General features: G+C 36.8%; 1 protein-coding gene across 1 annotated transcript in view; it reads left to right on the top strand.

Annotated features, from left to right (window-relative positions):
• Positions 1–25,359, top strand: part of LOC102835640 (regulating synaptic membrane exocytosis protein 1-like) — a 678,398-nt gene that overhangs the window by 118,761 nt on the left and 534,278 nt on the right. The window contains 1 exon segment of the mRNA XM_006835784.1: positions 7,213–7,293. Coding sequence (XP_006835847.1) covers positions 7,213–7,293 — 81 coding nt within the window.

The following is a 25,359-nucleotide window of genomic DNA, read 5'->3' on the forward strand; positions in this document are numbered from 1 at the left end:
TAGCAATCCATTGATCTTAGTATCATCCTAAAATTCTATATTAGCCCACTTCATATCCTGCTTTCACTATTGTTCTGTTGTTGAATTTGGACAATCTGGTCTGGTGATACTGTATTGTTAAGTGTCATCAAGTTGGTTCCAACTCATAGTGACCCTGAATAGGTTTCCGAGGAGTGCCTGGTGGGTTTGAACTGTCAACCTTCAGGTTAGCAGTTCAGTGCTTATCCTATAGCACCACACTAGGACTCCTGGGTGATACTAGGGCAATGTTTAGAGACAGTTAGTTATGTGGTATCATTTGAATATTTTCAACAATGTATCTATACCATGACGTTGATGTTATTAAAACTAACCTGACTCTGTAACATCATGATTGATTTTTATCAGTTTCCATTTATCTTTTATGTGTTAATGTCAAGAGGCTGAATGGAATGTTGGAAAAAAATATTAGCTTTTTTTATACCAAACAGACCTTGTGTGAAATCTTGACTCTTCAAAATGTCAGTATTTGCTGTTTACCAATAGACAACATATTTGACCTCTTAGAGCCTTAGTTTCTTCATCTGCCAAACAGGACAGTCATATCAGCCTTGAAGTGTGAAGATTAAATTAGATGCCTTTGATCTGTGTACATTTTGGTACCTATGTTGTTGTTAGGCGCTATTGAGTATCAGTTGGGACTCATAGCAACCCTGTGGACCACAGAACAAAACACTGCCTTATCCTGCATCATCATCAGAATCACATGAGCCCATTGCTGCTGCTACTGTGCCGGTAAATCATGTTGGGGATCTTCCTGCTTTTTGATGGAGGACCCTCCACTTTACCATGCATGATGTCCTTCTCTAGGGACTGGTCCCTCCTGATACTATGTCTAAAGTGTGAGAGAAGAAGTCTCACCACCCTGGCTTCCAAGGAGCATCCTAGATGTACTTATTCCAACACAGATTTGTTTGTTCTTCTTGGCAGTCCACAGTATTTTTAATATTCCTCTGTAACACCATAACTCAAATGCATCAATTTTTCTATGGTCATCCTTATTCATAGGTATAAGTAGGTGTTAAATAAATAGGAACTCTTTTAATTTTCTTACCCCATTTAGAAAAAAAAAAAAGAGATAAAGGATTAATTTTCTCCTTTCACTGTTAAGAAATTGCCTCACATACAATTATTTTCAGGTTTTTATTTCTTCAGTTATTTGTATATGAGGGGTTACATAGTATCCTACTGGTTTAAAACAATAATTTAACGTTAAATTATCATTTCCACTAAATAACTCTTAGGCTGGAATTATGTTTTTGTGTTTACAATGAAAATGAACCTTAGCCAAATCATATGAAAACAAATTTAGTGAAGTTATTCAAATCATAAACCCTACTGGTCATAAATTAATTTATATTTTATAATTTGTAAAAGAAACATGTAATCTCTCAAAGAAATGTTACCTAAAATCTATTATAAATCATATGTGTTCTTATGTCCAATTAGTTACTCAAGTTTGAAATTAATATCTTTTTATCCTCTTCAAGTTTATCCATTCATTAACAAATATGTAATGACTGTCTCTTGTATGCCAGTCATTGTCCTAGATTCTTGGTGTATATATATAGTCAGTGAACTAAACAAAGATCCTTACCCTTGAGCAGCTCATAGTTAAACAATGGGAGTCAATAAATTTTAGTAAATAGTCAAGCAAGGTAAAAGAATTGGAAATATGTGGGTAAGGTGTGGGGAGCAGATTATAGTATAAATAGACTGGTCAGGGTAGCAAACATCAATAGATGGTATTTCAAGAAAGACTTGAGAGAGATAAGAAGTTTAGTCTTACCAATATTAGAGAAGAGCATTCCAAAGAGAAGGAAAGACTGCTGGTACAAAACCCCAGTGCAGCATCATGCCTGACATATTTGGGAAACAACCAGGAGGCCAATATGATTGAATTGCAGTGGGATTAGGGGAGAGTAGCAGTTGTACACTGAGGCTTATGGGAGACCTGATTATGTTCTCAGGTCTCTGCATTTTATTTTGACTGAACTTGAGAAACAGTTATAGGATTTTGATGAGAAGAGTCATAATTAGACTTATCTTTCAGAAGAGTCACTCTAGCTGTTGTGATGAGAATAGATTCTAGAAGGAGAGACTCCAAGAAGTGAATGCTGGAAACCAGTTCTAAGTCTATTGTGGGAATCCAGGTAAAAGATAATGCGGGCTCTGGCCAGGCGGAAATAGTGTAGCAGCAAAAAATGGTCAGATTCTGCACATACTTTGAAATTAGAGGCAATGTGGTAGAAGAGATATGGTAAGGTGTGAGAAAGAGAGGAGTTAGGTCTAAAGTTTATGGTTTGACCAGCTTGAAAATTGGAATTGTATCAACCAGGTTGGAAATAACTGCTGGACGATCAGGTTTGGGGGAAGAAGATGAAGAGTTCCATTTTGAAAATGTTAATTTTGAAAGGTGTTCTAAAGATAAAAGACCCCCAATTCAAACAGTCTATAAAGACCCTTTAATTAAGCCTTAAATAGGAAAAAAAGACAAGTTAAACAGAATCATTCCAGAATGAGGGAAACCATCAACATGAGGCCAAAATGGTGTCCAATGATTGAAGGTCATGGGCTAATTATAGATGACGGAAAGCAAAGATAATCAGCACAAAAATTATGATTGTTATTATTGTTGTTGTTAGGTGCCATCAAGTTGATACTGACTCATAGTGACCCTATTAACAACAAAGTCAATTCATCACTGTCACAGAAGGGGCTACAGAAATAGGGAAAGGACTATGATTGGGGCATATACACAATTGCTGATTTAGAAAACGTACAGAGTTGGTTCTGGTGCTGCAGGGTGGTTGTGGTATGACTCATGATCATATTTGCCTGACCCAAACTTATAAATAATATGAGGCCATTTTTGATAAATCATTATGAACTTGCCCCCTGATTCTCTGTGCATGCATGAGAGCAAAACTAGCCATACTGAGACTGGTTTAGAAATTATAGTCTGCTTTCAAACACATTCTTCCTGGGGACAAAACTGCCACATTGCTGGTGAATGGTCAGAAAGAACACAAACGAGGTCTGAATTTGTGTCAAGGCTCTAAGGGACTTAGGAGTTTTCTTGTATACTGCATCCTTCCAGAAACTTAGTGCTTTAGGACTTAAGCTCTAATGCAGCTGTCTATTAGATATCCAAGTGAAAACATTGGCGTATGTAGTTAGGAAGGGAGAATTAGTTTGGAAATGGAAAATTTGCAAATATTTTGAATATTTTGTGTGGCCAATGCCACATTTAAGGCCTCGAAGCACTAACAGTTTAGAGGCAAAGATGACCAGCTACAGCGAGCACCAGATGTCTGCTCTTGTCTATTTTTACGTATTTTTAATCAATGATCAGAATCCTGGTGTGATGCTATAGGATAAGCACTGAATTGTTAACCACAGGGTCGGCAGTTCAAACCACCAGCAACTTTTCGGAAACACTATACATGGTCCTACGGATCAGAACGGACTTGACAGCATTTAATAACAACAATCAACGATCAACACACCAGAAGATTACTAACTTTTAAAATGTTTGATTTTGTCAACTTTGTTATTTTAACTACCCCTGAGTACATCTAAGTTTGTCAAATGTGGGCTACTGTATTAATGCTTGAGGAGTAACACAAACACACTTTCACCGCCTGTTTGGTTGAGATTGTCCCCATTGAGCACAGAAATGTAAAAATGTCATAATATACTAGTAGGAAGCTTAGTGACTAGTTTCCTCACATTATTCATGAAAGATAAAACGATAAGATAAAGTTCAAATTGAGATAAAGCCGCATAAAATAGTTTGTGGGGGGGAGAGTTGGGGGAAGAGGGAGGGGAGTGATTACAGGCACCAAAATGGAAACTCAAAAGAGAGAAAGTAATTATGCAAATTGTGTTTTTGAAGGCATTTAGAATTTTTAATTCACATACTCTAAGTATCTGGAAGAACATTTAGTTCCTGTATGGTGAGATGAAAGCCTTACCAGAGTCTCATCTGCAGGCTTGTGGCAATTCAAGTTTCTCCCGTGTGTATGTGCACGGAAGAGTAGAAGTGGCTGAGTGGGCAGTTGGCAGCCATTCATCGCATTGATTGCAGTCATTCATAAAACCCAGCAGAGCTGAGGGTGAAGTCTGGAGGAGCAATCCCCTGAGGTGGTTGCAGAATGTCTCATTTGCATAAATCTTGAGTGATGCTTGAGTGAGAAGGGAATGCTCAAATGCAGTTTGAAGACTGTAAGAGTCACTGTCTGATAAATCTTTCAGTAATTAAAGAGGTTGAAGGGAATAAGAAGTCCAACCCCTGGACCTCCTAGTCCCTCATTCCAATGTAATTCTGGGAAATGAGTTTTGGGGGCAGTATTTGTGATCTCCTTTTATCTGGCTGAAGAAGCAAAGTAATCATATGTAGAAACAGTCCTTTAAAACCTGCAACATACTGAAATATGATTGTTTCTTAAAGTATGATAATGCATAGTAGGTAATGGAAAATGCTGGAGCTAAACTATTTCCATACATTAGAATTATCAAAATCATTATGTTTATGCCTTCAAATTTTGATATATCAGACACAACAGTTAAATTAGAATTTTAAAGAAATGTCCATCCACATCGGTTAGCAAAAGTTTGTGTCTTATGAGTGTATTATATTTTTTCTGTGTCTTATACTGAGCTTAGGTTATTTTATTTTGTTTTTCTTATATCTAAAAATAATTCAACTAAAAGAAAGTAAAATTAGAACATATAGGAATATTTTCTTTTAATTTCATTTCTCCAAAAACCTTTTGAAGCCCCCTCATACATGTTAATATAGACCATAAAGTATGTTGCAACATACTTTATCCCCTCAAAACTATGCTGCTGTTTCCTTTCCTCGGTATATTTAAATTAATTCTAAAAATAGTATTTTTGAGGATCAGTATGTTTTATTTTTATAACTCAACAAAACATTAAAGTACAGCAATCCATATGCAGTTTATACCAGAATATTCTGTAGCAAATGCAGACAGAAGGAGCTTTTATAATACTAAACCCAAACCACTGAGTACTTGAGATTAGAATAAGAAAATTCTTACATTGACTTGGCCTATTACTCAGAAAAGAAAAGAAAAAAAAAAAAAAGTTTTATTTAGAAACCCACCCTTGATACTGGCTAATATGTTCACTTATTAAAAAATAATCACATCAATGTATGTTTAAGGAAAAATCTAATTAAGTGGTAGATTGATTTTAAATCTTTATAAATACTTCTGACTTTAGGGGAAAGAAAAAGAAACCAAGAGAGAAGGTCTCTTCAAGATCTTCAGTTTTTTCCCCAGAGTTAGTGGTTTTATAGATGTTTTCATAAACCAGTGCATGTATATTAAATATGCTTTATGGGTGCTATTTCTAATACAGTGAAAATTGCTAGAGATTTTCCAGTGCTACTAAACTTAACTTACTGGCCATTGCACTTTGTGTTAGTCAAATTAATATTTCATATTTCAGATGTCCTGTTATATGATTTCGCCCTAATTACCTATCTGAATGTTCTCTTACTTCTGATGCGTGAGTGGCCTCCTCTCCTTGAACTGGAACGAAACCAGAAAGCTTTATGGTTCCTATGAGTGTTTTGATTCAAATATCTTGACCAATCCATTGAGAGTTTAGCATCAGCTCTTGACAAATGCTACATTTCTTTTATCCCAGGGGGAAGGTGTGCTGAAGCTTTGAAATGCCACAGTTTTCTTTTCTCGTCATGTTACCTACTGATTCTTTAGTCTTACTCCTGACCTTGTTTGGAATGTGCAGTGTGTGTGTGCACGTTCTTGTGCGTCGTGTCCACGTTTCCCTGTATCATTTCTTTCAGAAGTGGAGAATTTTGCCATGCAGCTTTTATCTCTGGGAAAAAGTTTACCCATCACTGACTCACGAGTGATCCATTTCTGGAGTAACATGACTAGCCTTAAATATGCAGTGGCTTCACAAGTTCATAGAAAAATGAAATTCAAAAATAATGAATTTTTCCAAAAACCTTTTAAAGCCCCCTCATATTAGAAGTGTAGCCAAATCTCCACATAGCCTCTAAAAATTCTTAGAACCAAATTCTTGTTTTAGGCTCCTGCGTCATACGGGTGTTTCCATTTAGCAAAGCCTGAAATATGGATTCAGGTTTAAAACGAAAGCTTTCCTATTCAAAGCAGTATTTATTTTAAAGCTTTTGAGATAAAGGTATATTGGGGTCATCTAAGCACAGCCGTCACAGGATAAGCACTGGTCTGGTAACTGCAAGGTTGGTGGTTCAAACATACCAGCTGCTCCTTGGGAGGAAGATGAGGCTTTCTGCTCCCATAAAGATTGATAGCCTCAGAATGCCAGTACAGGCTCACTATGAGTTGGAATTGAGTGGATGGCAGTGGGTTTGGGTTTTGTTTGGATAAGCCTCAAGTGGGATTGTGTTAGGATACCTCTAATTCTCTTTAAGCCCTATTTACTCAAGGGTGTAAGAATATTTCTTCCTGGTGTGTGTATTCTCTTGAGCTCTGTTATTGTCCACCCTCTACATTTATTTATTTCATAATAGACAGCTGAAGACACAAATACCTTTTACTAGTTTTTTTCAGTTTTATGAGATACCCCCCACACATATTCCATATTTACACACATGTACACATATACACATGCTTTGTATATGAACATTTACTTCCCATTCGTCCTCATCTCTTAATGGGATGCTTTGAGATCTCTTTTTGCAAAAAGAAATTAACCTGTATGGTGAGGAATGATTTGAAACAAAGGTTCATATATTTTGGTAAAACAGCCAAAGCCACAGAAAATTCTGTCCCTCTTTTAACTTATCCTTACAATTGCTGCTCTTATATTTTAAGTTTTCAGAGGGTGATGTCAAAGCTTTCAGTAGTATTTCTGCTATGGAAAAAGCTGCTGGAATTGATTTTATTGATGGTAAAAGCACAATCAAACACAGAAGCTAGCACAGATTTTATTCAGGTACACTTGAGCTCTTGGAGGCCAGGTTTGGAGACATTCAACTCTAAGTGTTTTTCCAGGGCCCCAAACTTAATATTGAAGGGGCTCACAAAGACTTTTCTTTAGATTGTATTTTCAGTACCGTGTTTAATTTCTAGATGTGTTCTACACTTTTTATAATTAATAGTGCGTTGTGCTGTCTATCATGCGCCCCAGGTGTGTTGTCAGGGACATGGCGAAGCCTGCTGCCTGCAAAACACCAAGAAATGCTGAAAACCAGCCCCAACAACCTTCACCGTGAGTATCGCATTGGCTTTCTTGATTGAAAATATCATCTTTTACACAGATCACTCGTTACAGATTTATTAATTCACATTGCATGTGGGAGTAGGCACTCTGGCTACCTTGGTGCCTGTATAATAAAAAGCCTACTATTGAATTAGATAAAATTACATGGAAACATGAGCTCTGTATTAAGGATCGTTTTAAGTGGTGTCTCTAGTGCTATATTGGAAGGATGAAACTAATTATAGAAAGGGGACACCTTTTTTAGGACTCTTGAGTGGCAACAATTCTGTCATTTTGGATATGTAATGTATATGGCCCAGGACAGATGACAAGAGAAATAGAAAAGCCAAGTAGATAGAGAAGAAAGGAGGGTCCTCAGTAGGGACCCAAAACAAAGAAACCTAACTCATAGCCAATGAGTTAATTCCAACTTATAAGAACTCTATGGGACACACAAGAACTACTTGGGGTTTCCAAGGATTTAAATCTTTATGGGAGCAGACATCCTCAGATTTCTCCCTTAGAGCTGTTGTTGGGTTTGAACCACGATCTTGCAGTTAGCAGTGTAATACCTAATCCAGCACAATAGATAAGAGAATGTAAATAGAAAAATGCATAGGAAGTATGCTATCCAACCTCACACTAAGTTGTTTAAAGATAACAAACATTCTAAAAGAGTGGATTCTTCTTCAAGTTGTATTTCTATTATTGAATGCTGAAGTGTAGATTGTTGTTGTTGTTAAGTTCTGTCACATCACTTCCAACTCACAGTGACCCTGTATTGGGTTTCCAAGGAGATGCAGGTGGGTTTGAACTGCTGACCTTGAGGTTAGCAGACCAGTGCTTAACCTACAGGCACAAGAGGGGAGTAGAGAAGCAACCAAATAAGTAAACTCCAAGTTGAGTGGTTACAAATTGGGCTGCTAATCTCATGGTCAGCAGTTCGAAACTACCAGCTGTTCTGCGGGAGAAAGATGAGGCTTTCTGTTCCCGTAAAGATTTACAGACTTGGAAACCTTGTACAGGTTCACTATGAGTCGGAACCGACTCCATGGCACATAACAACAATAAGTTTCAAATGTGGATTTATATTAGGTAAAATATTAAGAACTTTAAATTACTGCAGAGAGTGGCATGATATAGCCAGTCCTCTGAATGGAATTATGCTGCTGATAAGAAAAGAAAACATTTCCTTAAACTTTCCTGATATTGGAACTTTTCTTGATAATTCATATATTACGGTCCCTGATTTCCATCTTATGTTTTGTTGTTGTTGTCGTGAAGTGCCGTTGAGTTGGTTCCAACTCATAGCTACTCTGTACAGGATTTCCGAGGAGCATCTGGTGGGTTTGAACTGCCGACCTTGTGATTCGCAGTCCAGTGCTGATCCTACAGTGTCACATCAGGAGTCTTATGTTCTAGGCATCAGAAAATACCTATATTTGGACTCTTGTAACTCCTGGGAAAGTTCATTGGAAAATTAACACTGATTAAAGAATGTTGTGTTCCATTTGTTGAGGTTTTATTTTAATTGACTTCACTTACGCCAGTGCTTGTCCCAAGTTGGACATTATTAGATATGAAACAAACATTGTAATCTTTCCTACCAAGACTTAAGCTCTTTTTCTCCCTTGCTTTTTGTTTAGTCAACAGATTTATGTGGAGATCTGTTGTAATTTACATTGCACTTCTGTTCCTTGAATTTCTCATGACCCCTCGAATGTGGTAGCCGAGAAGAAGCAACTAAACCTCTTTGGAACCTCTCTACTGATAGTCCCTTTGCTAATTTTGAGCATTTTTCATCAAAACAGTAAACCTCCCCATAGTTGATGAAGAATTTAAAGCTTTCATTTAATTTCTTATTTCTACTATGATTCTCTATAGAATGGCATTTGCAAATTAAAATCTCCATATCCAAATAAATGCCTTTCTAGATTTATGAAAAGAGCACAATGAATTGCTGGGGATGGGTATGTGATGAAGGAAGGGCTTTAGCTTATGGATCAATGTTTTTAAACTTGTAAGTTAAAGTCCATTATTGGTTCTGAAAATCTTTTTAAAGTCTGGTGACCAGACTTCTCTTGTTTCTTCTCCTCCCCTTTTTATCTTTTAAATTTTTGAGTGCATCTTAGTTAGTATTATAGGATGAAATACTACTTGTAATTCTGTTTGTGAAAACTGGACCAAAATACAAAATTGAATGAAGACTGCTCTTAGGCATTGGGCTGCATTGTTGTTATTGTTGTTAAGCACTGCTGAGTAAGTTCCAACCTGTAGTGACCCTGTATAGGGTTTCCAAGGAGCAGCTGGTGAGCCGACATTGTGGTTCAGAGTGACTTTGCTGTTCAGCTCATTAACCCACAGTGCTACTAGGTTTTAATTAGAGCAGTGGCACACTCAGATTTTCAGTATAGTATATATATATATATATATATATTTACAGCCTCGGAAACCCTATGCAAGGTTGCTATGAGTCGGAACCAACTCCACGGCACATAACAACAACAACAACAACAACATAAAATATTTATTACTTATTTTGATGGAAAGCAATTAACAGGCTTTTTTAATAGTCCAGGGTCTTGACCTACACCAGTAAGAGCGGGTATAGGAAGAAGACATTTTAAAAACTGGATAAGAAGTAAATGAGCAGTTTTATATGTCAACTGAGTATGAGTTAGAAAGGAGGAGTTCAGGGGTATTGTCCTGATGTGGCATGTGGGTTAATGTGTTGCACTGCAAGGTCTGTTTGAACTGCAAGGTCAGCTGTTCAAGCTCACCAGCCACTCCTCAGAAACCCTATATAGGATCATTATGAGTCAGAACTGACTCTGTGACACTTAACAACAACAACCATATTAATTATTTGGGAATTAAGAGTCACCAGTCAAAATGCAACATTTAAAAACCAAACCAGTTTTGGGGTAGGTGGGTGGTGATGACTCTAGATTTTGATACAATTATTATGTGGTACTTATGAATTATCCAAAGATATAGGACTAACAAACAGTTGAGGATATGAGCCTGTAACTTTCAATTTACTGATAAAGTTAATGGCAGCACCCAGGAAATGTAGTTAGAAAAAAATAACTTAAAAAGCCTCAAGTAAACCCATGCTTAATTGTAGATAAAAGAGGAAGATCTCCCAGTGCATCTGAGAAATAATGGTTAATGAGTTGGGAAAACCAGAAGCCACGGTAATAGAGAAATTAAAAGAAAATAGCCAACAGTGTCAAATGCAGAAGGAACTCAAGAAAACTTGATAAGTAAACAGTGTCCTTTGGATTTGGCCTTATAGAAGACATTGGTGGCATTTACCATAGCAGTCTTAGTATATTGTTGTTGTTGTTGTTAAGTGCTGTCTAATCAATTTTGACTCATAGTGACCCTTATAGGATTCCCAAGGATCAGCTGGTTAGTTTGAACCGCTGACTTTGTGGTTCAAACCAAACTTGCAGGTCAGTGCTTTATCCTGTGGCACCACATGTTGCTGTTGTTTAGTGCCGTTGAGTTGGTTATGAAGCAGAGCGATCCTGTATAGGGTCTCTGTGGAGCGGCTGGTGGATTTGAACTGTCGACCTTGCAATTCAAACCGACATTGCAGTCGAGTGCTTATCATACAGTGCCACACCAGGAGGTAAGTAGAAATGCTGGATTTTCATAGCTCTTAAGAGGAAATAAGAAGTCTGTAGAGGAGATGGCAAGGATTTTTCAGAGTTGAACTGAGTAGGGAAAGAAAGAGTAGTAGGCAGATAGAAAACCAGGATGATAGTGTTTGTGTTATTCATCATAGCATATCACACTAGTCTAGACTGATGGATATACAAGTGTGTATACTTCATATTTTTACAACTATGTCTATAAACTACTCAAATCTTTTCATTTATTATTATTATGTCACTCAGTTACATTTTAAGCATGATGCATGAGTTGCCCTCACTTAATCAAGGTAATAAATATATCAAAATAGTAGTGGAGATCAACAAATTAAAACTCACTCCTACTATTCCCTAGGTTTCAGATGCAGAGATAAAGGAGATAAAATTCCTGTCTTAAGGATTCCCTCCCAAGTTGGAGAGACAGTTCTATAATCAAATGAATTATATTAACTGATAAGTATACAACACTGTATGCCTATTATTCTTTTTGTTAGGTACCATTGAGTCGGTATTGATTCATAGTGACCTTATACGCCACAGAACCAACCACTGTATGCTACAAAAGAATATGTTTGTCCTTTTGTGCGGCTGATGTGGTTAAGGAGGGACTTATAGAGTTTGTAATAGTTGATACAGGTTGGATTGGCACAGTGGCAGCAGCAATAGGTTCAAGCTTAACGACAATTGGTGAGGATGGTGCAGGACCAGCAAGTGTTTGGTCTGTTATGCATATGGTCACTGAGAGTCGGAACTGACCCCATGATACCTAACAACAACAATTATATTTTACATGAAATATGAAGGGCTTTCAGAAAATAAGCAATTTTGGGGTACCTTATCAGAGAGAGAAAAAAACTTCCTTGAGGCACAAGGCATCGGCTGTGCTAATTTCAAGAATCTGGTCATTGCTCAGGCCTGGGAATGTGTTTGGATATGTGGATATGTGGGTAGGTGGGTGTTGGTGTCTTCGGGAGTTGGGTAAGAAAGTGAGAGGGAGAGAAAGGAGGCAGAGCGCTCTATATACATCTCCGAGGAATAAGAGTTTGTCGAATTGGTGTTTTTATCTTTTTACCTTTAAATCTGTTTGTTATTTTGAATTTTACCATGACATTATGTAGTTTTTCAAAGTGATCACAGATCTTAAAAGTCTGAGAAATATTTGGTTGTTAACAAGACTAGAGAAGAGAGGTAGGAGGTAGGGCATATTTGAGTAATGCCACAGTCCTGGTGTGGCGCTGTGGGTTAATGAGCCAAACTGCAAACCGTTTGAACTGCAAGGTTGGTGGTTCAAGCTCACCAGCTGCTCCTCAGAAACCCTATTCAGGGTCACTATGGGTCGGAAGCGACTCGACAGCACTAAACAACAACATGTTAGTATCACATTGTTGTTATTACTGTGCTTTGTAGTATGTTTTGAAATTTAGGAGTTTGTGTCCTACAACTTTGTTGTATTCAGGATTGTCTGGTGTTTATTTTTACTGTTTTCCTTTTCTTTTGTAAGTCAGTTGTTTGTAAGTTTTTAAATTAGTTACTAATTTCATTCATTCAACAAAAAATCAGTTCAGGATCCAGGTACAGAATTTAACCTCAGTGTTTGGCTTTGCATTTTGTCTTAGTCCTCTCTGCTTCCTCTTTTTCATAAATGATCTTCTGGTGCAGTACTAATGCACATCCTTGACTGGATCATCTTGTGTACCATCTGTTTTGAGGCTTTTGACATAGACATGTGTGTCACACGTACTATTCTTTTACCCTTCTTTCCCATTTCAAATGAGTCAGCTTGGAGTGGATAGGGAGGGAGGCTGCCATCCAAAGTATTCTTTTAATAGACTTATTTTTTGTGATCTCAAGGGCATGGCTTTTTTAAGAAGTAACAATTTTTGTGCAGACTTAAATATAATTCAAGTACTTCTGAGGATCAAACATTTATGGGAGGAGAATGAATATGTACACATGCCATGATAGCTTATACCTGACCTGATTTTAAAATAGTCAACTTTGAGTCACAAAAATATAACTAAGAGGAAATACATAATCATAAATTTTTCCCTTAGCAAAATGGCAAAATGGCGAGAGAGAGAGAGAGAGATACTTAAAAATGTGGTTCCTCATTTAAATATCACAACTGTAACTTGTACCAGATAATAGATTAAATAAGGTGTGTTTTGAAATTTAAGCAGTTGGACAGAAGTCCTTGTCACTATTCGTTTATGTCTTTAAGCTCAGCATGTCACACACGACCTTACCTAGAGTGAAATGTCCTCATGCATTGGAGGATAGCAGAAGTACCATGGATAACACAGAAGAATAGATAACCTATCACCAGACAGTTATCAGCTCTGACACACTCCCATTATGAATAGATTGATTCCTTCCTAAAATCTGAAAAAGACTTTATGAACTCTAAATCTAGTCTGTGTCTAGCTGGTTGATTACTTTGTTTTATTTTTTCCTTTGGGGGTGGGAGGGATCTTAGCTTCTTTCTCTCTCTCAGCCATATTCCATTTGGGCTTCTCTAGTCTTGAAGTTCTGCAGTTATCTTTTCTAAACTCTCTTGAATTTTTATGTTTGCACAGATGTGGTACATTCTTTCAATGAAAATGTGTTAAATCATCTTTGGATGAGAGCTGAAGAAAGGATAGGTAATCTTCTTCAGTTGGTAGATGGAGTGTGGAGTAGTAATTCACTGCTTGCTTTTCAATAAGTTGAGCTATTCTTTCTCTCTTCAACAAATACTGTGTGCAGAACACAGTACTATGCATTGGATGGTATATGAACAAAGGAGACTCTCTGTTCTCATATAGTGTACAGTATTCAAAGAGAATACCTAAATAACAAACAAATATAGATGTTAAAAATGGTGTCTAAACTAAACTAAATGAATTGATAAAAAAAATTACATTGAAGGAGCATTTAGAGAAGATGTGGAAGGAAGACTCTGAAAAGAGGTAACGTTTAAGGGGAAACATGAAGGATGAGAAGTTGGCTTTGTGACGAGCCAGTGGAAGGACATTTTAGGTAGAGAATATGGTATGTGCAGGCATTCTCACATGGAAAAGAACATAACATATTTGGGAACTAAAACAGTCCAGAGAAAAGTAAGTGACAAGATTGAGTTGTTTAACAAAGGTTCCATCTTGCTTGCCTTTGACTTTGAGTAAAAGTGTTGAAGCACTTCAAAGACTGGAGATCTGTAGTCCAGTGTATGAGTAATAGGTCCACAGTTCACTGAATGGCTAATGTACACCACACCACACCCACTGCCATCGAGTCCATTCCTATTCAGAGAGTCCCCATAGGACAGAGTAAAACTGCTCCATACACAGAGTTTCTTTCCAAGGCTGTCAGTCTTTACAGACAAAGACTTTCACATCATTCTCCTCGAGGAGTGACTACATTTCAGTTAACAGCTGAGTGCTTAACCACTGTGCCACTAGGGCTTCTATGTATAATATGTGTTGTTAAGTGCCATCAAGTCTGCTCTCAGTCATAACAACCCTATACAGGGTTTCTGAGGAACAGCTGATGGATTTGAACCACCAACCTTGTAGTTAGTAATCCAGTGCTTATCCTACAGCACCATACCAGGACTATGTGCATGTTTTTCTCATAAAATTCTAAGCATCCTAATAAATGCATACTATGTATTTTGATGGAGTCCTGGTATTGCTCTATAGGATAAACACTGGACTGCTAAACCACATAAAGGGTCGATAGACATGGTAACCAATCCAACGGCACTGAACAACAGCAACACATCTTTTAAATGACATATGTAAATGAAAGTTTTAGAAGTCTCAATTATATCCCTTTAGGTAAATTTGTGTGGAACTGTAAGTAATGAAGGTAAAAAAAAATCTGACAAGTTAAATTGACTTAAAATTGAAACATGATTAGACTTTTCCATTTTTGAATTAGTGATTCTCCCACCTCCTGGTATCTGTTGGGATAGAAAATATATTAATTTTTCAGGGTTTAGATGCAGTAGAGGAAATAAATATTTAAGTATATGCTTTAGTTAATCATATTACTCCTTTAAAGAAGGTATCTCATTTATTAAATGAAATCCAACCAAGAAGAAAGGGAGCATGGTTTGTTTGCAAGGGGACTTAAAAAGGATTGTAGGAATATGGAATGAAAAAATAATGGAATATTTCTACAAAATTTTTGCAGCCCCTTGTATATTCAAAGGATATTTTGGCTACATATCTTATTATAAAAGATGGTATTTTTCTATGCTGTGTTTATATCAAATTTGTGATGGGTTTTATTTGCCGCATTTTAAAGTTTTCTTTCATATATAAGTACAATACGAATATTCAGTGTTACAGCCACCTGTAGTAGGAATCATACTGAACTAGTGACGTGACATAAAAAAAGTTTGTTGGTCTTTTAGAATAACACAAATTAACCAAGTTGGTCCCTTTAAAATAGAGAAAACCAGGAACACTAGCACTTCTGATTCATAGTTATAATTAGGAAGTGAGAGGATTTTTTAAAGTTGTGTGGCTAGTCTTCATTCTCTTTATATAATTTGCTGGTTTATGCAAATTGTTGAGTACCCACTCACAAAATCTTCTGAAGTTCCCCTTTCTACAACTTATAATACCTAAACCTATTTTTGTGCCAATATTGTATTTATTCCTTTTGTGCTCAGGGGAGAAAGTGCCTTCCTCAGCTTCTTCAGGTATTAAAAGAACTTGATTGTTCTCTATCACTCCTGCTCTCCTGTGCTAATTTTTAATAAAATATTTATCAATAATTTCTATCAATATTGATATTTATCAATAATAAAATAACCAAATATTTATCCATAAGAATCAAAAATTTATGTTTCATCATTTTCTGAAGATATTTATGCTGTATAAGTCTCAACAAGTTTTTAGTTGAGCTCATTTAGTGATAGCTTTAAATCAACATGATGTGGACAACAACTGAGAGTTGAGGATCTGTGTACTTGTCTGCATATGAAAGACAAGGCATGAAGCTTGTTAGGATCTCTCAACAGGACAGGTCAGATCCAGGTCCAAAATCCAGGTAGCTGGATTCATTCTGCAGAAGGCATTCAAAATATACTGATTTTCTACATTATGATCATGGAGAAAAAAATTGTAAATTTTAGGCAAGTGAACATGGAATAATATAGAAACGCAAGCTTTAAGTGTTAGAACCATGTACTTTTATTCCTTGCTCTGCCACTCACTTTCTGGGTGATCTTGGCCCTTCCTAAACCTTACTATTCTCATCTGGGAAATATAAAGAAAACTGATGGTTACTGCTTTGGAATAATTTGAAACAAGATAATATACATTAGAATATTATATACTCTGTAAAGTACTATATAGTTATTATTCACCTATTCTACTAAAGTTGAAGTGACTAATCTTTATATCATTCACTCGTGAATTCATCCATTCAATAAATATTTACAAAGCTCTTATTGTGTGCTGAAGACTCATATTGGCATAATTTGAAGAAAAATAGTGTTTGGTCAATCCAGTCTAACCATAGACTATACCCTTTCATCTCTGATAGTGTTTCTTGTCAGGAGGTTCTTGGTGTTGTTGTTAAGTGTCATTGATGTGGTCTAACTCATATACACCCTGTATAGAGTTTCTGAGGGGCAGCTGGTGTATTTGAACCAGTAATCTTGTGGCTGGCAGTTCAGTTCTTATCCTATAGCACTGCTAACATAGAGGGACTCTTGACAATGCTACATCTCATCTCATATTACCCCGTCATGTATCAAATGCTCCCTACTGGGAAGCCAGGCATGAGAAGCCAGTAAGTGGCATTTGAAAATTTTCCCCAAAAGATTCTGATGTACTCTCCTGAGAGAGAACTACTGATATGTCGGTGGCCAGTAAAAACGAAGATTATCTGGGATGCGTGCTAATTCTACAAATCACAATTAATGAGTTATCACTTAATTATACTTCTTTTTAAAAAACTTATTTAGAGAAGATGCAAATGACATTATTGACAAAGTTATTATTAGAAAGTTGCTGTGCCTCAAGTCCTAGCCTGGTTAATCTGTGAATCACTGCTATTTCCTCTGCTCTTCTACACAGTCTTTTGTCCCGGATGAGAACAGTCTGCCTGTGCCAAGAAAATAGATGGTTGTTGTGCAAAAACAGGAAGCTCCTAGCCAAAAAGAGAATCTGTACCCACTGCTTACTTCTGCATTGGTATTAGAAGGAAGGTATTATATAAAAGGAAAAGACACTCTACAGCATCATGGTCAAATTATGCGGTGATGAGTGAATGTGTATTCAGTGAAAAAAAAATGCTTATGGTAGAGAAATGTGTGCACTCATCTATTATGCATGTAAGAAATATTAAATACTGTGACTATGTCGAGGCTATCTTTAGTGAGTTAAGATAACATAATTAGGTCAGCAGGTAAAAAAATGTAGTTCCCAACTTATTGAAGCAGACCTTTTCAATTTTATTTAAGTCCCAGTGATGGTGTGGTGCTATAAGGTAAGCAAAAGGTTGGTTGAATTGTAGTGTCAGTGATTCAAACTCACCAGTCACTCCTCAGAAACCCTAGACAGGGTCAGTATGTCTCAGAATGTAATCAATGGCAGTTAACAACAACAACAATTTTGTAATGTTGATGCATTTCATTTTCAGTGACCACATATATATGCCATATGAGTATATTTTTATATTCATTTTTACTCATTTGCTCAAAAAATATCATAATTTTTTTGAAAACAATTAAGAAGATGTAGGTGAGTTGAGCAGACAGGCAATAACAATGTGGTGATAAGGTTATGAAAGAGCATAGAAATTGTTATGAAGTTATAGGGTAATGGCATCTAACTCAACATTGCAGGTCAGGAATATTTCTTAGAGCCAGTAATACTTGGGATGTTGTCTTATTTATTTAGCAATTTTATATTATCTTCTCTTTTTTTGCAATTATTTTAAAATATGCTTATTGAGTACAAGCTATGTTCCAAGTTGTGTTAAATATGAGGATTAAGAAGGACATTACTCCCTACCCCCCACCACCCTAATATAAGGTGTAAGACTTGCCCCCAGTACTTTACAGTTTCATTGTAGGAAATGAGAGATGAATGGTTAGATGTATATAGATTGATGGATTAATAAACTGGATGATGGATGGATGCATGGATGGATAAATAGTTGGCCAACAACAACCACCAAAAAAACACTGTCATAAAGTTGGTTCTAAATCAGAGAAAACCTATAGTCTCAGGGGTTCTGAGACTATAAATCTTTACAAAAGTGGACAACCTCATCTTTCTCATGCAGAGCAGCTAGTGGGTTTGAACTGCCGACCTTGGGTTAGCAATACAGTACTTATCCTACAGTGTCCTCAGGGCTCCCAGGTTGGTCTAAAACAAAAAAGATACCTTATAATATAAAGATGTAAATAACAAAGCTCAAATGAATTGTTTGAAAAACGTATATAAAGTTTACTTGCCTGGGGTGATTTGGAATCAGGGAAATACCTTTCTATATTAACTCTCTTTGAAGAATCTCATTAGAAAGAAAAGATATATTATAGCACTCTGGGTTGAGAATAGCATGGGTAAAGTTCAGAAGTGAGCATGAAGAATTTAGGCAAAGAACACTGAGTAGATAGTCTATTTTGAAAAGCATACCTGGGAAATGAGTTGGGGGATATAAACCTATAAGGGAGACCAAGGCCAATTTCTGATTGTTTTGAAAATCAGCCTCATTATTCAGAAGGAAGACAGGGAAATGTGTGAACCTGGAGCTACCCTGTTGATAGGAATGTTTCTGGATGATGAATTTATCAGAAGTATACATGATGGATGACAAGAGGGCATTCCCAGAGAGAAGGAAACCAATTAGTAGATAATTAAAGTACACTTAGACATGGCTGAAAACTGTAAGGGTAATGGCAATGGCTTTAGAACAAACAATGGATGATTGAGGCATCTGAAGATGAAATCAGCAGGCCTTGGTGACAAGTAAATGTAGCAGAGAAGGGAAGAAGGAAGAAGAGAGAGCCAAACAAAAGTTCTAAGAATTTTGGCTGGTGAGTTACTTTGGGAAAGTTCATGAATAAATACAGAAATAAAAAGGCATGCAGTTCTCAGAAATTACATTTCCTGAAATATTCTCTTCATTTGTCATTCTTCAGGGAGACCCATAGGAAAAAAGACATTGTGTCACAATAGAGAGAAATACTCCATATGTGAGCATCAGAAAGAAAAAGAGCACACATTTAAATAGTTTTTTTAAATCTCTCACCTACCATAGTAATGCATGTGATTCTGACAAAAGAATGTCTAGTTTCAGTTCTTGGCTGACTCTCTGACATCTGCAGTAATGACTAAAAAGCACTTGTTTCAGTCTGTTTTAGGCTGTTCATGTGCTCTGAGGCCTCATAAAGACTTCATAAAGTACTATTAGTATCTCCATTTTACAAATGGGAAAACTGAGGTTCAGAGACGTAAATTACTTGCCCATACACATACACCCACTGTTTCGGGTTAAAATGTTTCCCCTAAAATATATACTTTGGAATTCTAACATATGGATGCCTGAGGATGTGATGGATTTGGGAATTGGATTTTCTTCATTGTTTTAATTATATGATAAGTCAATCACTTTTGACATATAAAAGTTGCAGATTAGATCTGAAGTAAGGAAGCACAAATAGGGAAGACAGATTCCATACAGTATGAAGATTGCCAAGAACCAAGGAACAGAAGCTAAAAGAGCCAAGGACTGTTCCCGGTGCCAAAAGAGAGAACCTTTCACTAGACCAGTACCCTGAATTTGGAGTGCTGCTAGCCTCCTCTAAGTTGTGGGAAAGTCCGTTTCTGTTTGTTAAAATCACCCATGTGTGTTATTTCTGTTACAGCAACTAACAAACTAGAAAGTCACTGCCATTGAGTTGATTCAGACGCATAGGGATCCTCTAGGACAGAGTAGAACTGCCCCTGGAGGGTTTTCAAGACTGTAACTGTGTGAGCAGACAACTTCTGCTGCTCTCACAGAGAAGCAGGTGAGTTTGAACTCCCAGCCGTATGGTTAACAGCCCAATGCTTAATCCACAATGTCACCAGGATCACTAAGGCACCCACTAATAGTGAAGTCTGGATTCAAAGTCAGGTAGTCTGACTCCAGGGCCTATGATTTTAACCACTGTGTCACAAAAGTGTCTTACAAGAAGTTATTACTAGCAGTTCCTTTGAACTTATTAATGTGAGTAAACTTATTAGTTTACAGTCTCCTTTTTGTTCAATCTTGAACTGGATTCCCCTGGAGTAGATAACAAAATGGCATGGGGTTCTTCATTTAAAAAATTGGTTCTAGTTAGGAGTATGATTGGCATGCTATATCATAGTGAGTAAGTCACACTCTCTGTGGTATTCACTACATGTTGTAGCAAATTCACCCAGCAGATGAAATTTGATAGAGAGCTAGAAGAATGTGCAAAATTGATATCAATGAATTTTTATAAATAGATTTACTTGTTTATAAAGTAAGCACATTTATTAATTCGGCATATTTTTGGTTTATTTGTTTACTGTAAGGGAGATAGATTTTTAAGAATGAGCCCCTAAAATACTTTAAAAGTGACTAGTTAATTTGATAAAAAGTTGTATTGCTGTCTTTGGATATGTTTTCTCTGGTTGGCTTACTTGTTTTTTTTTAAGTGTTTCAACAACGTTTTCATTTTCTTGTATCTTGCCTCTTGTTCTGTAGTATTCCCTCCTGTTCCCTTCTTGAAGGTGATGATGATGGTTATGTGCCGTGGAGTTGGTTCTGACTCATAGTGACACTGTATAGAGTTTCCAAGGCTGTAAATCTTTATGGGAGCAGAAAGCCTCATCTTTCTCCCATAGGGTGGCTGGTAGATTTGAACTGTTGAACTTGCACTAGGAAATATAATTTAGGAAAGTCTTTTTTCCACTCTAATGTTTAATAGTATAGTATACAATTGGAAATGGCTCTCTTTTTATTTGCAATAATTAATTAGGCTCACTGAGAAAAGCAATTTGTTTGGTAGACATAGTCACATATTCAGTATAATAAAGATTAGGCTTTCGGCTCCCTCAAAGATTTAAAATCTCAGAAACCGTATACAGTGTTGCTATGAGTCAGCACCAGAAATCAACAGCAACAGAAACAACTGCTTAGTTAAGCTCTGGGGTGGTGCTGTGGGATAAGCAATGAACTGGTAACTGAAAGATTGGCAATTCAAACCCACCAGCTCTCTCAGAAACCCTGTATAAGGTGGCTGTGAATTGGAACCACCTCGACTGCACACAATAATAACAAGCTGGAGAGTTCAGCAATGACAACATCATCCAGAAAGAAAGCAAAAGACCATTCACAAGACAGTAATGAAAGAAAAGACTAAAATGGATGTCAAAAAAGATTGAAACTCACTCTTGAGCATAGAGAAGTTAGAGAATGGAATGAGGAGGTAAAAGAACTGAACAGAACAATTCAAAGGGGAGCGCCAGAAGACAAAGCCACATGTTATAATGAAATGTGCAAACACTTGGCATTAGAAAACCAAAAGGGAAGAACATATGCAGCATTTCTCAAGCTGAAATAACTGAAGAAAAAATTCAAGTCTCGACCTGTAATATTGAAGGGTTCTATGGTATGACATTGTAAGAAAGGTACTGGACTGCTAACCACAAGCATAGCAGTTCTAATCCACCAGCTGCTCCTTGGAAAACGTACATACAGGGTTACTATGAGTCAGAACTGGCTTGACGGTATTTAGCAAAAAACAAGATGGGCAAAATATTAAATGATTCAGAAAGCATCAAAAGAAGATGGAAGGAATACACATAGTCACTGTACCCCCCATCCCCACCCAGAAAAAAAAAGAAAAAGAAAAAAAAAGGTCACTGTTCAATCATTTCAATGGGTAGCATATAATCAAGAGCTCACTAAACGGAGGGAAGAAAAGCAAGCTGTGCTGAAGGCACTGGTGAAAAGCACATCTTCAGGAATTGATGGATCACAAATAGAAATAGTTCAACAAATAGATGCAGTACTAGAGGTGCCCACTAGTCAATGTCAAGAAATTTGGACGCCAGCTACTTGGCCAATTAGTTAGAAGATATGTATTTTTTTTAAATGAACATATATTTGTGTCCCTATGGACATAACAAATATAAATGAATATATTGTGTCCATAACAAATATAAGTCACTCAACAGTATGTGGAAGTAAAGTTTTGCTGAGTATAGTTAAAAACGGTTGCAACAGTATATTGGCAGAGAACTGCCAGAAATTCAAGCTGATTTCAGAAAAGGACATGGTATCATTGCTAATGTAAGATAGACCTTGGCTGAAAGCAGAAAATAAATATCAGGAAGATGTTTACTTGTGCTTCACTGACTATGCAAAGGCATTTGATTGGGTAGACCATGAAAAACTGGTGAACGTTGTGAAGATATTCCAGAACACTTCGTCGTGCTCATAAGGAACCTGACAAAGATCAAGAGGCAGTTGTTAGACCAGAACAAGGGGATACTGAGTGGTTTAAAATCTGTGTGCTGTAAAATCAGCGTTATATCCTTTCACCTTACTTATTCAGTCTATTGTGGGTGTTGGTTCCAACTCATAGGGACGCTATGTAGAGTTTCTTAGGAGCAGCTAGTGAATTTGAACCACCAACCTTGCGCTCCAGTGCTTATTTAAGATGCTTTTGATGGGGTAATAAAAATCAGTGTTTGGTTTATAGGAGGAGATACTTTTAGGAAGAAGAGGCTGTGCAACATTAGAATTTTGGAATGGAAATCCTCAGTATTTATTCTCATTTATCCTATCAATTTCTAGGTTTTCTTTTCCATCACCTAACATTCTCCCTTTCAAACTCTTGCCATATTTAGTGTCGTTGAACTTTTTCTCATTTGGCATCTTCCTTTTCTAATTTTCAGCAAGTTGTTGGGTCTCCTAACAAGTCTTTCTATTTTATTTGCCCTAAGTAAGGAGTGATGAGTGCCAGTTGACAAATGATACCAGCTTTCCCTTATTCAGTCATAAACTGAGCTAATAAGGATTAAGGAATAAAGAAAGTGAGGAATCAGGGAGGAGAATTAAGCCTTTTTTTCCCCCCCTTTGATTTTCTAATTGTGAATTTCTATGAAATGTCAGGGAGTTATTTCTACCATCTGTTTTGCTTTTTAGGGTTAAAAGCATTATAATAATTGAAATGGTCCTTTGCAAAGTCATTTACTATGATGACTTAGGTGAGTTTTGGGTCACATTTATAGGATTAATTCAGTCTTGGAAAAAAATGTAGCATTGAGTTATATTTCTCTGTGTGTACATGTATGTGTATGAAAATAAAATTTAGGTTTTTTTTATTAAGATTAGAGGGTATTTAATTTTTTTTTTTACTTTCAATGAAGTGTGGGATTTCATTTTCCACTGTATGCTTCACATTTCCAACAAAGTACCTTATACATATTCATGTCCAAATAATGGGTGATCTAAATAGAACGCAACTGAACCCAACATCTCCTTCCACATCACACCCCAGCAAACACATGCACATTCACACACTCTCTCTCACACACACACATCCTCTTCAACCTTCTCTTTTCTGTTTATGCCATTTCTGTTCTACCAGTCATCCAGACGGGAACTCCCTGAGTCATCTTCAACTCTTCCCTTCCTTGTGCTCCCTACATAAAATCAGTTCCCATGTCCTGTCAGTTCTAATTCCGAATTGTCTCTCCCATCTGGTCCTTTTCTCTATTCTTACTGCCATCCTTTTAATTTAGACTCTCCTGTCTTTTTGCTTGGTGTTAGAAATCTAATTTCCCTCTTTGTCTCCTTCTCTTTCCACCGTCTGCTTTGTTCAATGCAGATGCACTCTCAGAGGCCTTCAGAGCTTCCTAATAGCTCAGGAAAAATTATAGATCTTACATTATCCAGTGAAGGAGCTCTGGTAGTGTAGTGGTTACAAGTCAGGCTGCTAACCTCAAGGTCAGAAGTTCAAAATTACCAGTCATTCCATGGGAGAAAGAGAAATCTTTCTGCTCCCATAAAGATTTACAGCCTTGGAAACCCTATGCAGTGTCGCTGAGTCAGAACTGGCTCTATCACACACCACCACCACCATCATCCAGTGCTTGTGTGTCTTACCCTGATCATAGCTCTTACATACCACACTCCTCTTTACTCACTGAAGATGCTGCCTTCCCCCCTCCCCCCCATCTTAGCTTTTGCCCTCGTAATTTCAATGCCAATGCTACTTTTCCCTCCAATTAAAATCCTACCTGTGGCTCAAGTCTCTGTTCAAATGTAGTTTTCTTCAAGACTTTCCTGACCACACATAACACCAGAATTTCTTCCTGCCCTAAGGCTTATAGGTGCTTACCTAGTGTAGATATCATATTCAGCCTCTTATTTGTGTATGTTGTAGCTTTGGTGTGAGTTGGTTAGTTCTATTGTAGTTATCCCTTAGCTTTTGTTGTTATTGAAATGAACTTGGTTTAAAATTTTTCTTTCTAAATTGGTATCATTCTTTTAAGAAAATATCAAATTATAAAGTCAGGTAAATTATCCATTAAAATGTAAATAATAGTTTGCATGTGGTCACCAGAAGAATGATGTTGAATACCATTCAGCAAGGAAAGTGGCCACTTATCTTGTGTTTACTTTCTTCTCAGATTCAGTTCTGAGTGTTCTGATGGGAACCAAAAAGAATGAATTCTATTTGTTCATATATAAATTTTATATTTACAAACTAAACAAAATCTGGCAGAACTAATTATATATAAATTTTAAGTACAAATATGACATGGCTGTTCATGTATGAGATACAAAAGCATCCTGAGTACACTTTTTGATATTCTACCTTAAATCTCATTTCCTTCTTACTACTTCATGATTTAAAAATGTAATTTGCTTTTGTCTATCACATTAAGCCTAAAATCTGATGTCTAGAGTTTAAGGAATTTTCTTCTGTTAAGTTTAATTAAGTCTTTCTTCTTTATGGATACCTGCATATGTTTATCATCATGTATAACATCACTGACAATGTTTTACTATGTTAATTTTTACTTAATTGGTTGACTGAAAAACAGTTACTGTACTTCATTATTTTAAGAGCTACAAGCATGCACAAGAACACCCACACTTGCAGATGACACCCACGTGACCGGGACCAGATGACAGGATGATCAGAGCTCAACCAGGAGAAGAAAGAAGGAGGGGGGTAAAAAAAAAAGAGATGATTGAGCTGATTCAATATGATGAACTTGACCTATGCATACGAATGCAGTGACTCAAAAGAGGTGACAAATCCTTACAGCAGGAAACATTCCCACCCCCTCCACACACAGAGTGCACAGAGATGGGCAACTTGGACATTGGATACCCAAATGGAGAAGGAGGGACTACAAAGGCAAGAAGTAACTGGCTTACAAGC

This window comes from Chrysochloris asiatica, unplaced genomic scaffold (genome assembly GCF_000296735.1).
Source record: "Chrysochloris asiatica unplaced genomic scaffold, ChrAsi1.0 scaffold00019, whole genome shotgun sequence".
Lineage (NCBI taxonomy): Eukaryota > Metazoa > Chordata > Mammalia > Afrosoricida > Chrysochloridae > Chrysochloris > Chrysochloris asiatica.